The sequence below is a fragment of the Montipora capricornis genome, chromosome 11 (assembly GCF_036669925.1).
Source record: "Montipora capricornis isolate CH-2021 chromosome 11, ASM3666992v2, whole genome shotgun sequence".
NCBI classification, from domain to species: Eukaryota; Metazoa; Cnidaria; class Anthozoa; order Scleractinia; family Acroporidae; genus Montipora; species Montipora capricornis.
In genome coordinates this window covers 3378287-3395786 of record NC_090893.1, presented here as the reverse complement: position 1 = coordinate 3395786, position 17500 = coordinate 3378287, and the positions used below count along the sequence as shown (strand labels likewise).

Below are 17500 nucleotides of genomic sequence, written 5' to 3'. Positions count from 1 at the left end.
AATACACAAAGAATCTTAATCCCGGAAGATTTGAATTGGGTAAAACATTGAGTTAGCCGTTTAGGTCTATGACTTAGTAATTAAAATTCAGATATTTTGCAACTGGTCATAAGATCATTTCTTACTGAGATCATCTAATCATTAGTATATTAAGAACGAGGTATCCATTCAGGTACGGTCAACTCGACTAATCAGTGTGCAATATCCCCTATTACGACTCAGGTGCATAACTTATTGCATTTATGCGAGAAACATCAAGTTCAAAATTCCTTTCAGTTGAAATTTTGTCTGTTGTATGCATGATCCCACAATAGACCATTTCTACAGTTGTGTGCTTAGTTACCTGGCCTTTGATTGAAAGTGAGGCTGGAGTTAACCTTTGATAGAAACCTCACTCCTTTTCTTATGTTAATGATGTTGTTCTAACGCTAATTAGTAGGAATTTACATAAGAAAAGCAGCGAGGTTTCTGTCAAAGCAAGGTCAACTTCAGCCTCACTTTCACTCAAAGGCTAGGTAACGAAGCACACAACTGTAAAATGGTCTATTGCAATTTCAAGTACACCACCTCTTGCAACAATAGTTTTCTCACTCTTGAGTTTGAATCACTTGTCTTGTTCCAACTTCAGTTGGCTGAAAAACGTATCCTTTGAAATACAATATTTATTTTATAGATACTGATGAAACACGAGGATTTTCCTTTTTCTAAAAAATCATATCTTCACCTCGCGCAGTAAAGATATTATTTTCATGTTTCACATGTGAGGATATGGGTGTCGTCATGGTAACTAACACGATTAGCCAATAAAAAGCGAGCTTCCCTTATTTTATTTTTCATTTCAGGTTATTGATCCATATGTGAAGGTCGATTTTCACGGTATACCAGCGGATACTGCTTCATTTAAAACAAAAGCTGTCAAAGACAATGGTAGGTGTGCAAGTTGTAGGTTGGTTGGCTGTTTTGCAATCTCTTCGGTGATACTCTTCTAGATCGGTCGAAAGATCTCACTCACTTCTCAGCCAATATACGAAGCCAATATCCGCGTAGCCTCCTTCTCATGCATTTTCCCGCGCCTGGCACTGGCACTGGCACTGACCGCCTGCGCTGGCCGCCTGCACTGATTTTCTCTCCCCTCCCCCTTTCCTGCCCCCTCCTCCCCCTTTCAATCGTGTTCAGTGGCGGATAGAGGGAAGGGGCCCGGGGGGCCCGCCCCCCCTTATTTTGGCAAAAAGTATATATTCTGGTAAAATTTGAGGCTAAAATTTTTTTGGGGTTCACACACTCCAAAAAACCGGGCCTCCCCCTTAGCTCGAGGTCTGGATCCGCCACTGGTGTTGAAACATGTTGAATCGATGTTGAATATGTTTAAAAGCGTTTCAACTTTGCTTTAAGAACCATTCGACATTTCGTTTGTTTTGGCGAATGTTGAATGAAGTTAAAGCGGTTTGCCCCCATGTTTCAACATGGTTGGGTATGCGCGTGCGCACTAATTGTTCTCTCAATGACGTAACATGTTCGTATCCATAGTAACAACCACGGCTACAGCCTGGGACTGAATACAAGACTTCTCGTGAGCTTTGTTGAATTTTAAAATGTTGATAATAGGGCCGTTTATACGAGAGAAAATAAGCCGCGGCTAACTCTGGCCGCGGCTTACGTAAGCCGCGAAAGGAACTATTTATACGAGTATAAACTCCCCGGCCAGGATAAGCCGCGGCTTGAGAAAGCCGTGAACGTAGATTTTGTACCATTTATACAGGGTGTTCGCGGCTTACGTAAGCCGCGGCTTATTTTCTCTCGTATAAACGGCCCTAATGTGTTGTAACCGTTTGTCCATCCCAGCAGTCAACATCGTTTAAAATCGTTCAACATCATTGATCAAAATCGGACCGATGTTGAAGTCGTGTGCCCGGGCCTTTACGGATGGTGGAAAGTTATATTTTGAGGTGGCGTTGTTGTCTTTATGTTTGGCTTATTTGATAGTATGCAACTGCTTCGATTGGCTCAAGCTACATTTAGCTATTGCCAGTAGAGTGAGTTAAACATCATTGACCCAGCTGAGAAATATGCAAAGCCAAGGCGATGCAAGTCACAGTTTCATCGTAATTGTCTGTACGAGAAACAAGAACAAGAAATAAACCAAATTGAGCGTTTGTGTTGAAAGCGTAATTTTCAGTCAGAAAATCAATGCTCCCTTGAAAAGCCGGCTAATTATTTTAAAATAGCGGCCGCATGATCAGAATCAACAGACATAAAAGTGTTGACTATTTAAGCAATAGACCACAAGTTTCTATGGTTTATAGGCTGATAAACCATACGGGATGTTGGTAGAACACGAGAAGAATTCGTAAATCACGAGCCGCAGGCGAGTGATTTACGTATTCTTCGAGTGCTCTACCAACATCCCGCATGGTTTATCAGCCTATAAACCATAGAAACCTGTGGTCTATTGCTTTTATATAATAATTCACAAGACGCGCGATTTTCCATGAGTTAACTGGCACCATAAAACATAGCTGATTGACCAATCAGAGCGCGCGCATTGGTTTGGTTATTATATAATTTCTTGTAACCTGGCTGTGTATTTCTCCTCTTCAGGTTTTAATCCAGTGTGGGAGGAGAGATTTGAAAAACTACTTCTTATGCCAGATCTCGTTATGATAAGATTTGCGGTTTTCGACGAAGACGTTGGCCTCGCTGATGATTTTATTGGACAGTTCTCGGTTCCCTTCACAAGTATAAGGCCAGGTTATTAGTTTTCCTTCATAAGGGCTCAGTCATATCTGATATTAAAGGGAACCTCCACTAAAACAGGAATATATCTTTAAAATAGTTAACATAATGCTCACAATGAAAATTGTTCAAACGTTTCCCAATGGGAGCGTTTGTATCCGAAATAAATAAATTTTAAAAACGGTTGTTTTTTTTTCAAATTTCCTGGGCGCCGCCATCTTGAATAATTGTGACGTGTCATGGTTGCTCTATTGTTTTAAAACAAAAGCTCTTTGTGCAAATACAAAAAAGCAACCATAACACGTCACAATTATTTGAAAACCAAAACAAGCGTTTTTGAAACTCATTTATTTCGGATACAAACGATTCCATTGGAAAACGTTTGAACAATTGTGATTGTAAACATTATGTTAAATATTTTGAAGTTGTATTCTTGTTTTAGTGGAGGTTTCCTTTAAAGCAACCGTATTCATGGATCTGCAATGAGATCAACTGGGAAATAATTTCGATATTTGCCTCCCCACATCTCAGTTCGGCACCACAAAAAGTCAATACAGTGTTTTCACGTGACGTCACGGCGGCCATGTTTGGTTTCTTTTGTTTTGGTGAAAAAACATGGGTACTGATCACGTGAGTGAAAACACTCTATAGGGCGTCTCCACCTTGCATTCATAGATACAAGTGATGTTGAAGTTCGGCAGAAGAACAAGGGGAACTTCGTGACGCTTGTTTAAACCGACGTGCTTCTATAATTTCTTGCGTTTTGGGGCATACAATAGAAAGCTTAAGCATGCGCGTTTTTGAGACGCGGACGGCAACCGGAAGAGAACATTTCGCTTGCCAGGGCGGTGATGTCTTCCAGATTTTCAATACTGATCATCTCTAATGGAAAAAAGATACTTAGCAACTTAAATGTGGTTGTGTGAAGAGAAGTTAAAAGGGAAAACCGCTCACTTCCGGTTACCGTCCGCGTCTCAAAAACGTGAGTGCTTAAGCTCCGCAATAACCTTACGCGAATCTTAAAGTATACAGCTTGTCTATTAGAGCTGTTGGATAATGGATAGCTAGTAATTGTTATGCACAGCGAATTTCGATATATATCACAATATGTCCTTTCAAATCAAAAGGCCGCTCATCATTTTACAATTACAAAGGTTGCATTAGAACTAGTGTTCATAATTTACCATTTACGATTTTAGAACTAGAGTTGTGTTTCGATAAGGGTTATCTTCAACTTTGTGTTACTTGCAATTGATGACAATTAAAGGTGATGGGACACTTTGCAGTTGCTGCTTATCAAAATAAAGATGCTTCTTTTCAGAGGTGTCTCATGAAACTTGCTAATTTCTTTAATTTTTTTATTTTTTACGTAACATTATCATACCATATCATATATTTCAAGGGTACAGACACATTCAACTGTTAGGCAACAAAGGTGAATCCTTAGGCTATGCAATGCTGTTTGTTCACATCGAGATCAATGGCGGATTCAAATTTCACAGATCTTCGGTTGCGGTAAGATTATTTTATTCTTTGTTTAGTTTCCATGCACTTATTGCTCAACGAAGCAAAGAGATTAACTCACTCAACCCTGCAGAAAATCATATCGGTCATATTGGAATTCACTTCAGGCCTATTATTCAAAGAGAATCCTTTTGGGTACAGTTCGACCATTCTTGACGATTTGTCAAATAAAATCCGATTTTTTACGAAATTGATTTATCAACTTTTGCTGATGTCCAACGAACCTTGTATCAAAGAAATAAATAACTCCAATCTCCAACACTTGCTACTTGTTAGTGTAGCTACTATTACTGCTGCTGCTACTACTACTACTACTACTACTACTACTACTACTGCTACTACTGCTGCTACTACTGCTGCTACTACTGCTGCTACTACTGCTACTGCTGCTACTACTGCTGCTACTACTGCTGCTACTACTGCTGCTACTACTGCTGCTGCTGCTTCTACTACTACTACTACTACTACTACTACTACTACTACTACTACTGCTACTACTATACTGCTACTACTACTGCTACTACTACTACTACTACTACTACTACTACTGCTGCTGCTGCTGCTGCTGCTGCTGCTGCTACTTCTACTACTACTGCTACTACTACTACTACTACTGCTTCTACTACTACTACTACTACTACTACCACTACTCCTACTACTACTACTACTACTACTACTACTACTACTACTACTACTACTACTACTACTTCTAGCTGCTGCTGCTGGCTGCTGCTGCAGCTACTACTACTACTACTACTACTGCTGCTGCTGCTGCTGCTGCTGCTGCTAGTACTACTTTTACTAATGGTACTGCTGCTACTACTGCTACTGCTGTTACTACTGCTGCTGCTTCTACTGCTACTACTACCACTACTACTACTACTACTATTGCCGCTGCCGCTGCCGCCGCCGCCGCTGCTGCTGCTGCTGCTGCTGCTGCTGCTGCTACTACTACTACTACTACTACTACTACTACTACTACTACTAATGATATTGGTCAAAATGGTCAAAAATGTTGTTATTCGTCGTCCTGTTGAGAGTCAACGTTGCTCTAAATCGGAAAGAATGTCGAAAAGTTAAGCATTTGTAAATCATTCCTTTTTGCGTTGATTTTCAGGAAGCAGCTTCGCCGAGAATCTCGACGAGTTAGCGCGGATATCATACAGCATCCAGTTGCCTCCTTGTGGGGTCTCCATGCCACTCTGTATACATTGGTTGCAAGAGAATGTGTGTTTGGAGGGCAAATCCCTGAGGCGGAGGGTGTAAAATGCAAGTTGTAGGTTAGAGTTGCAGGTCACTATTTTCACCATAGCTGTAACAACGCAAAACTTTACTAATGCTAACATTAGGCCTGAAAAAAATGCTTAAGCCTAAGGTTAGCGCTTTTGTAAAGGTTTGGGTTGTTTCAGTTACAGTAAAACAATGATCTGCAACCCTAACCTGCTGAGGCCCATGATAATCATTTGAAATTCATTATTGCGCCTGCACTGACCAATAAGGTGCCATTATTAAAATTAACTAGTCTGTGCGTAATTTTCATGAAAATAAGGCCAAATATGGAGGATTCGCTCTCTTACCACATATATCTTCATATTTGTCAGAAGCTTATGATTTGGTAGTTTAGCGAGCTAAGAGATATAAGCAGGCACGCTTATCCAATCAAATGGCTTTATGGCTTCGGTGAGAGACCAAAAGAAACATGGCGGGCTTGCAACATGATCGTTTTTGTATCGCAGGCGGTAGTTTATTGTATATCTCAGATAGCACGCGCGCTATTATTGGCTAATTTAGCGGGCCCTTTTCTACAGTTCGGCCCGCTGACCGACCCACTAAATCTAAAATTGGGCTCCAACCTTCTCTAGCAAGTTTTTCATGTTATTTATGGGAAATAAACTTTTAAACCTGTTTGAATCTTGAAAGAAATGTTTATAATTATTTGAAAGTGCCAGGTTATAGACGAAATGTAGAAGTGATACTCGAACGTTTCGTAACCAGAAAATTTAAGCAATTGTCTCTTTATAGACGGCTGAAAACTTCCCTCGGCTTCAACGAGATTCGAACCCATTGCCAACTGTGTGCATTGCTCTACCAACTGAGCTATGAAGCCACCGGCGTCGCAGAGGTCCTGGGTTCGAATCCCGTGGGAGCCACCCGAATTTTCCAGTTGTCTATAAAGAGACAATTGCTTCATAGGGTCCAGTTAAGAGCGAGGATCACTTGCATGCAAGCAACTATTTTAAAAAGTCAATAAGATCTATTTATGTTCCTTTTTTATTTTGACACATGCCAACCATATGTGGCATTTGAACGTTCCACTATTTTTCTGTCCAACGCGCCTCATTTCCTCAGAGGTGTAATAAATGTCTTACTAACCTCGTTTTCTCGGTCAGTACTCGGTCATTTTTTTTGCGATGTTTGTAGCTTACAGGGGCCGCGGAGTACGTTCTACCTAGGGCCTGGTATATTTATGAGTAGTGTCAGGAACCCATGACCCGGAGCCTACAACTCTACTGTGTTCGTGTCACGGTGTTTTCACAGACCGATTCATTTTTAGATTGAATTTCCCGCTAATGAGACTCCCACAGGAGCCCGATGATCAATTACAAGAAATTAAGCTGACGTCATAGGGTGACCGAACCGGAACTGCCTTTGTTTTTTCCGGAAAAGATAGTCTAAAAATAGATTGGTCTGTAAAAATGCCGTTACATAGGCCCAGTATGGGAGCTGTAGGCTACGGGTCATGGGTTCCTGGTAGTGTAAATTACTAAGTTTCTTGATCAAGACGAAAACAACACCGTAAGAAAAAGTGGGGGGTGCTATAGCCCCTGGCTTATCACATAGATGTGATTGGCTTGGACCACATAAGGTGGATACTACTGGCTATTGACTCCTGAATTTTTAGGATTTTTAACAGTTACTTGAATCAGGGAACGACTCAGTAACAGGCTGAGCGGTAATTTGGACATAAAAAAAACAACAATGGCCCACTTTGTTTCTCTTTTTGCTTGGTTATTTAAGTTATTTCTATTTTTTTTTTGTATGCAATTGAAGGGAGAATAGCACTTCTTTATTGTAAAGCATTTTGTGATTACTTGAGTCTTCGTTGAGTTTTGATGCAAGGCATATAATTCCAAGGAAAAAATAAGAATTTGAGAAAAAGATATCGAATACAGTATCTTTTAATTTTTGGAAAAGTATTTATTGATTTAATAAATAAAACAGTATGGATATTTCCTTTGTGTATTTTCTCGATCAGATAAGAGGCATCTTATTTTCCCCTTTATTTAGTAAATGATATGAGCACCACCAACTTGACAGCCAAATTTTAAACCCTGCCTTTCTGCATAATTTTACTTTTATTATTTGTAAATTTAATAAAAAACATTTCACATGTAACTGCATTGATGTAAATAATATTACCGTATCTACGTAGGCAATTTTGTTCATTTGTTAATTTACTACAATTTGCTTTATCTTTATCTGAGTCATCCACTAGCTTTTGTCAGTTCACTTCATTATATATGTATATACTTTAATATCTTTTATGTCGTTCCTGTGGAAGTGACCATGTCGAAAGCATTTGCAAATATAGTCACTGCGCACTTTCGAAGTTTTCCTTTTTTTCCTATTTATATATACAGACTGTTCTTCTTTCTTTTTTCAAAATTGCTATGTCAGTCCACTTTTCTATTTACTTAAGTAGTGCACAATCAACTCACGGAGCTTGAATCTTGCAATCAATAACTTGTTGTACTATTGGCTACCGTTCATGCGTTCAATCAACGAAAACTTGATGCTTGTGAAAGAATTTGAAAACATAACAATAACAAACGTCTAGATTTTTAATGCAATACTGTACGTTCTTGGAGACCCAGTCATGTGACAAGCCAGTCATCAAACAAAAACTGAGGTGGACAGAGTTTAGGCTACGTGTAGCCTCTTGAAATTTCAAAGTACGAACTGTATTGTGGATAGACATTTCCTTACAGGGAAACGCCCATGTTGCATTAAAGTAGGATCTTGCGCTTGTTGGTGAGTAAATTTTCGTTGCCTTAAGCCCTAAAGCAAGCTCTTTAAACACAATACGAAATACATGGCTCCACGCGTTTAGTAAATATGCTAACCCAAGCGTGCAGTGTAGTGACATTTATTATATTCTTGGTTTGCACGCCACGCAAGTATCACGCAAAGAGAAAATAAAATCTCTTACCATTCAATAAATTAAGTCAAGAAATAAAGATATTGTAGAAGGGAAATAAATAAACAGCGTGTCAAAGTTTTAGGGCTGTGCGATATTCCAAACTCGAGTTATTCGGCGAAAGGTACCACTCAAAATTATGGTGTTTATTATGGAGTCTCCGGAAGCTACAAAACACAGGTCTCGTGTCACAGGCCCAGGTCACAGGTCATTCTTTTACCAATACAGAAAGTATCCTAAACATCCATTGAAAGCTAACCTTAATCCTAATTTGGCCTAAACAAAAGTTTTTAGGCCTTAAATGTTAGCATTTGTAAACAGTTGTTTCTGTATTGGTGAAACAATGACCTGGACCAGTGACCCGAGACCTGTGTTTTGTACCTGCCCTGGAGACTCCATGTTGGTTTCCTTAAGAGGGACACCAACATGGCGGCCAGAAACCAGTCGAAACATCTTTAATTTACTTTGGAAAAAAAAAGTTTTTTCCTTTTTTCTCCATGTTTAAGTCGAGTGAAAATCATTGACCATTATACTGTAATTATCCAATGCTCTGAAAAGAAGGATTCAATTAGAAACAGGATTTCAAGAGAGGTGATTGTGCTCTGAGAGACAATTTGAAAAAAATTACCCCAAATGATGCATCAATTGCAAAATTGTAGTCCCGTTTGAGTTCCTTTTTTTTTCTTCAAGATCATAATCATTGCTCTTCTTGTGCATGCACAGGTGAAGTTGATGTACCTGCTGAACCCAGACGTAATAAACTTGACAATGATATTATGATGACTAAATAAAACTACTTCAAGTGCTTGTTATTTGAAATCCAAGGAAGAAGCTTATAACCCTTTAACTCTGAGGAGTGATCGGTATGTACATTCTCTTCACAATTGCAATGAAATGTCAGTCAGACTGATATTGAGAATGACGATTATGGTCACCTTAGCCTCAACAGGTGTTATCCTTATGTAACACCAAATTCTTATGACTACCCAACAGAGAATTCTATGGTAGAAGTTGGGAGAATGAATGTTTTGATTGTGGGAATGAAAAGGTTAAAAACTCCACCTTTTAGCTGCATTAGTGTAGACAACCCTTAATCACTGTAAGTAGTGATGATTGGTAAAATCCGAGACTCGCCGAACCAACAAGTGCCTAGTTTGCAAATCCGAGCCAAGACCAAAACGTGCAAGACTTCACAACGAAATAAATGCGATATAAACGAGACTTCAAGACTCTTCGCAAAGGCTGTTGAGATTTCGAGATTGAATGAAACGTTTGCAAGTGCCAAGATTTTTGAGGTACCATTGATCGCCACCCCTACTGTAAAAAACAAAGAAACAAAAAATGCCAGAGAATGATGGTTGTTCTGTAAAGAGGGTGCTTGCAATGTTATTCTTGTGAATATGTTGCAACCCAAACCCACTACAAACTGCAGTAACAATAATAATAATAATTGTTATTAATTATTATTATTATTATTATTGTTGTTGTTGTTGTTATTATTATTATTATTGGTCTTAAAGGGCATTATGATTTCAAAGTCAATTGTCTATTTCTTGTGGTCAAATTGTGGGTAACAATTTGAATCAGATTGACCAGTGTTTTCAAGGTTCTAGAGTATGATTACAGATAGTACATGTACTGTATGTCCCTGGAATGCCACTTCATAGCTTCACTGACATACCACAAAATTGGTTGCACATAAAAATGGTAAAGGTTTGCATTGAAAACAAAATGCTTCCAATCGCTTCATCTCAAAATGTTTGCGGGTGGGCAGATAAGCCCCTTTCACAAGTTGTGCTTTGGTTACATCTAATGTATGTGATAAACTAATGATGTTTTGTATAAGCCATCAGTTCTCACCTTCCCATGACTACAGTGCATATTGTAGCAGGTACAGTATACGTACTGTATGCTTCCTTTTATATCACTATGGCATCTATCGACTTAATTGCTATCATCAATGTTCTGGTCATAGACAATTACTAGAAGACGACAGCTTCACTGTTGTAGGCTATGTTGGCCTATCATCTCAACTATTTTTTAAAATATTCTTATTAGTTTTGAACGTGATCTTATGCAGTGGCAATTATTCTTTATTATTATATAGATGATGAAATACCAGGATTTCTCCTTTTACTAAAAAATCATATCTTCACCACGCGCTTCGCTTACTCGTGAGAGATACTTTCAGCACTCAAAGATAAAATTCGTGTCCCCGCGCGGCCATGTAATATCCTCTATTTACGTAGTGTATTCAAAGTACAAGAAGGTATTTTAAATTTAAGGTGCAGTTTTGTCAAATTGAATTATTCCAGTTTCTTGAACAGAATTTTGTCTGTTACAAGTTATATAATTAGTCCAATTTATATGATAAAATTATATTAAGTTTCGCTTCTAAGACTTGTGTGTGTGTGTGTATGTGTCACTGTAAGTCCAGGTTAACCCATTGGAATAAATCGTGTAACAATAACCTACGGTAGTAAGGCAGTCTGAGCCACAGGACATGCATTTATTCAGCACCTACTGCATCATAGACCTTATTGTGACTTTGCAATTCACTTGCTAAGCTGCACTTCCAGTTCTACATAGGTTTCTGAGTTAGACTATACAAATCCACACTCAAAGTAAACACATGCTCAGTGTTGTGACAATTGAAACGTTGCATACTTAATGTATTTGTTTTACTGTTTACAAAACGAAGTCGATACGCAAATAAGTGGTGTAAATGTGCTTCTGAAATTGTTAGGGGAGTGATTCACTGTAAACCACTAGATCACTCTGGGGCAATATGCTTCTGAAATCGATAGGGCGCGATGCACTGTAAAACCACTACAGATCACTCGTTTTTGGAGAAGCAGGGCTTCTGAGGACAAAAATATTGAAAACCCGAGAGAAAACCTAAACCCAACAGTAGTAAAATCATACTCAGTGCAACAAGTTCCAACATCTTAATGACAATAGCTTTATTTCTGTGTCAAACTGACTACTTTTTGCCGGACAATTATTGCTTCAATGAAACTTCATTTTCTTGACACAAACGTTTTACATTTTAGTTTTCATTAATAGTTTTCTGAACCCAATACTTGAGAGCCATCATGTCAGCGTACACTGCGTAATGCCCTTCTTGTGAGCAGTCTTTCGACCAGCTGGTCACACCCATTAAGAACCACGTATTATCTCTGATGCAGACCAACGGTCCTCCACTGTCTCCCTGACATGGGGCAGTTTTGCTGTCCCGTCCATAGCCTGCACAGCGCATTTGTTGAGTAACGTTGATTGGATAATCTTTGTACGTTTCCATGCATGTCTCACGTGACACGAGGGGTAACTGCGCTTGTTGCAAAATCTAAGCAAACAGTATTTATAAAATGCAGATTAAATGACTCAAAGCTCGTGAAGCATTTGAAATATATAAACGCATTTCTGAGTTCTCCAAAGTGGATCTTCACACCTTGCTTTTCCATAACGTTGCTTAACATTTTTTTGGTGGAACTTAAATTGAAGAAACAAGTGAGTCAAGAAGTTGGCTGCATTGGTTATATCCTTTATAAACTCATTAATAATTCATGTTTTATTAATCAATATCTGTATTTCTGATACAGCTTTCTCTTCATTTACATAAATGTATTTTTCAATTTTCATGGTTAAAATGCCTTGAATCACCAAAAATACCTTGTGTACATTACCACTTAAATGCTGACATTTCATAAGCACAATACAATATTCGCGCCCATATTGTATCGAATATAAAATGTCTCGCCTTCCGCTCGACATTGTAAATCCGATACAATACGGTCGCTCATATTGTATTTAGTACTTAGTGCTTTAGCCCTTAAATACAGGTTTTTTTTTTTTTAGGCCTGGCCTTTCTCACAATGAACTGTCCAACAAGAGGGACATGTAGAAAAAAATGGCGGCACTTTACCTGTGCATAAGTTTTGTTTTTATACAAGTCACCCCATCCAGAGATGTAACAACTTGTTCCAGGTTCAAAGTCTGTCTGAGGAAGGCAAACCGGTCTCACGTACTTGTTGTAGTCAATTGGAGTTGTGAGTTTTACCAATGCTAAATCATAGTTGGCGGTAAATAATTCGTTGTATGGATGTAGGATAAGTTTCTTGCTTGTCTTCTTCTGTTCATATCCCTCTTTTCTAGACCTGTCATGTTCACCTGTCATGAATTCGAGGATGGGATTAGAGCATTTTGAAGGGCCCTATGTCATGCAAAATGGTGTCATTTCATGACGCCCGAAATGACCCAAAAAGTAGAATGAAGCATTGCAATAACCACTTAAAACTGTTTAACAATAAAAGGAAAGAAGCACGGATGAACACAAATGGACAAGATTGAAACGGATTGTATTTGGGTAATCTTGAAAAATGTCGGACCGACGTTTTTCAAGTTTATGGCAACTCGCCTGGATAAAGATCGTTTTGCTCAGACTCGTCATGTTTGCGATGTAACGATAACTTCATCAGCAATGGAATGCCACATTACCATTTTCGAGTTTTAAATTCGTGACCAACTAAAGATTTCCCCTAAACACCTTAAAATAACGTGACATAGCCCCTTTAAGTTACATACATTTAATGGTGGTAAACTTCCTTAATCCTCAACTTTAAGCTATTTCATTTTACTTTTCTGTTAGCACTGTTTCCGATGTAACAATAAGCCTTGAACCCACGAATCAGTTCATCTCATAAAAACGTCTGAAAAAGTGTAACCAATCTGTTGCCTCTTGTTTAGAGTTAAACCATGAATTCCTTGCAACCATATAGTGATGTTGAGTGTCACGTGATTTGTTATCATTAATGCGCCAACCAGATTTTGACTGGCTGTCAAAACAAGAGCTGCTTTTGTTCCAGTGGTTAGTAACTTTAAATATCAAAAGAAAGGTTTCTAAACACTGAATATCGCTATGGAATGATGAAAGATAGTGAAGGGAGGAGTGATCTTGTAAACCCACACTAGACATCTTGGGATTTTCTTGCGAAAAAGAAAAACTGACGAATTTTAGGACTGGGCGGGGTTAACGTTTTCTACAGATGTGGGCAAAGTATTAAAACTAGGAGCAATCATTGATTATGGAGTGCTTTCGTTTGGGAGAACTTTGAAGGTTGGATTTATGTAAAGAACGCCTATCGAAAGTACTGATTTAAAAGAGAGGTTTGTGGAATGTGGCTAAAAATGGAAATGTGACGACGTCACAAAAACTAAAGTTAAGAAAATCTGGAATTTGTTGAAATTGTCTGTGATCATTACCAAAAAAAAGTCCCTTGCCAGAAAATCAGCTTGTTGGTGCAAACAATCACAACCTGCGCTATCGTCATTTGCGCAAATGATGCATGTATAAAAACTGAGATGTTCGTGCACGTATGACGTAATCAAGATGGCGTTGAAAAAGCAGACGAACGAAAAAAATGAACTTGCTAAAGCTTACCTATGCACAGGATACCGAAGATTAGAAATTGCGTTCTCCTAATGTCGAACGCAATAACGTTAGATTGGTAAAGCGTTAAGCCTGGTTTAATTACCTGCAGTGAAAATGTAATGATCAATGTTAACGTCGCTAAGAAAACAGTGAGCAGCGGTTAGAATCCATTCGGGCGTGATAATTGATCCCCCGCACTGGTGGGGTACGTTGGATGAAGGTGAACTGTAAGCAATCTGCACTTGCCAGGGCCAGGATCCTGGAAGAGCATTTTGGCCACCAATTATCCTGTAGCGACCACCTCTCTTGCCACATGGCACGTCACCTCGTTCAGTTAAAGAATACAGTATTCAAGTCAGACAAGTCAGACAACAGCTGCAGTATAACTTGCGCGCGCAGTTTCTCGACATATAAAGAAGATATTTTTGTTCATGGATTTTTCCAAAATAGTAAGGAGCTTTAGCAACGACAACGGCGACGTCAACGAGAACGTCACAAATTTACATATTTAGTGGCCAAAGAGAATAGCTTTGCACGCTCTGCACGTGCGTTTTTCATTTTTGCCTATTTCTTCGCCGTCGTCAGCAAAACAACAGGGAGCTTACGAAACGACGACGCCGACGGCAACGACGACGCTACAAAACAATAGGTTTAGTGAGCAAAAACAATGGCTCTGCACGCTCTGCACGTGCGTTTTACATTTTGGTACATTTCTTTGCCGTCATCTCCTAAATGACGACGTGAAATGATCAAATTCAAGGTTCTGTGGAGGACGTTAGCACATGACGATGAATTTTCAGTTCTCTCTCTACGCTTCCAACTCACTCATACCAGTTTAATTCCTCGACAGTTACTACACATTTTTAACGCGAAACGACATGAAATAGTTTCGTAGTGATATGAATAACGCGAACTCGTATTTTAAAATGAAGTCCTCGTTGCCGTCGCCGTCCTCGTTTCGTAAGCTCCCTAACAACATGAAATGAACAAATTTGAGGTATTATGAAGGACGTCAGCATTTGAAGATAATTTTTCATTTTCTTCCCTAAATGAAGCGTCGCTCATAACGTTTTCATTCCTGAGGGACTGCCATACCTTTCTCGTATTAAAAACCTTGGAATAGTCGTGAAGTGATTACAATAATGAGAATTTATGTTTGGTGATGACGTTCTCGTTGCCGTTCCCGTCGTCGTTGCTAAAGTTCCCTAGTATTACATCCAAACTAACTAAACCAAAGTTACAACCATCCTCTCAAAGTTGTTTGACAACTTGATTCAATCTCACACGACAGGCATCACCTCTTACACATCTTTCGAATCTTGAAGTTTTAATGTAATGCTTAATTTCTGCTGACTGGAATTGCAATAATTTCTTCTTTCCTTACCTTGGTCAATGGGTTGGTCGATCGGAAGCAGAGTAGTTACCGGTGGGGGACTTGTTATTTGAACTGCAAGATACGGAAAGCGCGTGGTATTAGTGTTTTCGAAACAGGTCTCTCCAATAGAGCGATTTTCAATAGTGTCGAAAGTTGGTTTTGCATTACTTCACTCAGTGATTGGTTCTAAGTTCTCGCGCCATTTTTTCAACCAATCAGAGGTGAAATCAAAACCAATCGTTGCTCGCGCGTGCACATTTTCCCGCGCTTTGTGTTGGCTACGTGTTATTATTTCCAGTTTTGATTGGTTTACTGGATTGTCTCCGTCTTTTTTGATTGGCCAAAGTAATTACTTTGGTTTTGGTTTTACGACACTCGATTGAAACTCGCTCTAGTCTTCCTTTTGACCATGGTTTACAATTCTGGTTTAAATGTACCCTCACCAAAAGCTAACGCTTTTTTCCCGTCGTTCACGATTCTTTAAGTTTACTTGCTTACCAGCTGGACCTTGCTATTGTCAATTGATTCTGTTATTCTCAACCTCAGGAAGTATAACTTTTCTAGAAATTTTGCTAGTAGCACTAATCCTCAGCAAGTGTGCCTGCAACCTTGAGGTAATGTTACCTAGTAACCAAGTGTAAGCTCACTCGGTCCTAGTTTTTCTCCGTCTTATCTTCATTTACTACAAGTCATAACAGGTTAACAGTCCGATTTCGCCAAGGATTTTTTGAGCACTTGACAACTATCACTTATCGTCATCGTCATCATCATCATCATCGCGTTGTTAACACCACCATCTCATTATAATCAGCATTGTCTTCATTATCATAATTTTTGCTATCATTGTCATCATAAACGTGCTCGCCATCATCATCATCGTCATCAGAACAATAATTTGTTTTACCCATATAACAAACTAATCACTTACAGTTTACTTATGATATTCCAACCAAGTTAAGTGATATTAGTTGAAACAAACAGTGCTAGCAAAGTGATAGTGGTGTGTGAGACATTAATAATAATAATAATAATGATGATGATGATGATGATGATGATGATGATGATGATAATAATAATATCTACTAAAATAAATAATAATATAATAATAATAATAATAATGATGATGATGATGATTATAATAATAATAATAATAAATAATAATAATAATAATAATAATAATAATAATAATAATGATAATAATGATAATAACTACTTATATAAAGCGCTTATGCAGTCCTGTTCTAAGAAAGAAATTTATACATGTTAGAAATAATTTTAAAAATGATGAGTCTTAAGTTTACGTTTAAAAGATTGAAATTGTCACAAGAACGGATGTCATCAGGTAGTTTGTTCCACAGTTCAGGGGTCGAAACAGCAAAAGCTCTAGAGCCATACGACTTGAGATTAAAGTTGACAGGACTCAGGTGTAACGCTGAAGATGACCGGAGCGTTCTTGAAGTTGAATAACGGCGTAGCAGGTCTTGAATATAGATAGGAGACTGCTGGTGAAGAGCTTTGTGGGTGAGCAGAATTATTTTGAATTTAATTCGCTCGGAAACTGGAAGCCAGTGCAGGTGGAATAAAATAGGGGTGATGTGGTCGTACTTGCGAGAGCTTGTAATCAGTCGAGCCCCGGCGAAAAAGGTAGCCTTGTTCAAGGGATGGGAAACATGTATTTGACAGATTTGTCCAATCTCGTCTCTAGAGTCCTTTTTTCTTTTGATCAGCACCAAGAACAGGGGCTCTGGCCACTTCCAAGGCGGGAAGTCCGCAAATCACGGACTTCCGGCTCGTCTTCGCACGCTCAGAAATTTGAAACAACGGTTAATAAAGTGGACCTTCACAACGCTAATGCGGACGGCCCTCATATGGGGATTTTCCCAATCGTTTTACAGTAAAAGCACGCGCGGGGCTGCACGGGCCATGTGATAAATATATAGTTTACGTCATAGAAAGTGCGGCGTACGGGGTTTTATTCACGAGTTGTTTGTGTCAAAAACCCGAACGAGCGAGGAACAAGCAAGTGAGGGTTTTTGACAAACAACTCGTGAATAAAACCCCTTACAAAGCACTCTCTATGTCGTGAACTGTTTATTACACATAAGGCGAGAATTTTCATTAAAATAGTTTTCTGAGCGCAAAATTAGAATTCAATAACAAAGTACGAGATGCACGAGATGCACGAGTGATTGGCATGGAAACGCCTTTACGCTATCGTTGATTGGTTATACTTCCACAT

At 38.8% G+C, this 17500-nt stretch overlaps 2 protein-coding genes and 1 long non-coding RNA gene across 6 annotated transcripts in view; 2 read left to right on the top strand and 1 right to left on the bottom strand.

The window, feature by feature from the left end:
- Positions 1–7487, top strand: part of LOC138024683 (1-phosphatidylinositol 4,5-bisphosphate phosphodiesterase delta-4-like) — a 44515-nt gene extending 37028 nt beyond the window's left edge. For all 3 annotated transcript variants that reach the window (XM_068871895.1, XM_068871894.1, XM_068871896.1), the window contains 4 exons: positions 843–927; positions 2599–2748; positions 4136–4248; positions 5375–7487. In XM_068871895.1, the coding sequence (XP_068727996.1) occupies positions 843–927; positions 2599–2748; positions 4136–4248; positions 5375–5407 (381 nt within the window). In that variant the 3' untranslated portion in view covers positions 5408–7487. The remainder of the gene's footprint in view (positions 1–842; positions 928–2598; positions 2749–4135; positions 4249–5374) is intronic.
- A 3916-nt stretch (positions 7488–11403) lies between these two features.
- LOC138024685 (chymotrypsinogen A-like) overlaps positions 11404–17500 on the bottom strand; it is an 8133-nt gene continuing 2036 nt past the window's right edge. The window contains exons 3-6 of one of the 2 annotated variants that reach the window (XM_068871898.1): positions 15271–15333; positions 13990–14211; positions 12381–12625; positions 11404–11801 (exon numbers count right to left, since the gene is read on the bottom strand). In XM_068871898.1, the coding sequence (XP_068727999.1) occupies positions 11505–11801; positions 12381–12625; positions 13990–14211; positions 15271–15333 (827 nt within the window). In that variant the 3' untranslated portion in view covers positions 11404–11504. The remainder of the gene's footprint in view (positions 11802–12380; positions 12626–13989; positions 14212–15270; positions 15334–17500) is intronic. The other variant, XM_068871900.1, reaches the window with a different exon arrangement.
- LOC138024687 (uncharacterized) overlaps positions 16490–17500 on the top strand; it is a 4180-nt gene continuing 3169 nt past the window's right edge. The window contains exon 1 of the long non-coding RNA XR_011127049.1: positions 16490–16782. This is a non-coding gene — a long non-coding RNA (uncharacterized lncRNA). The remainder of the gene's footprint in view (positions 16783–17500) is intronic.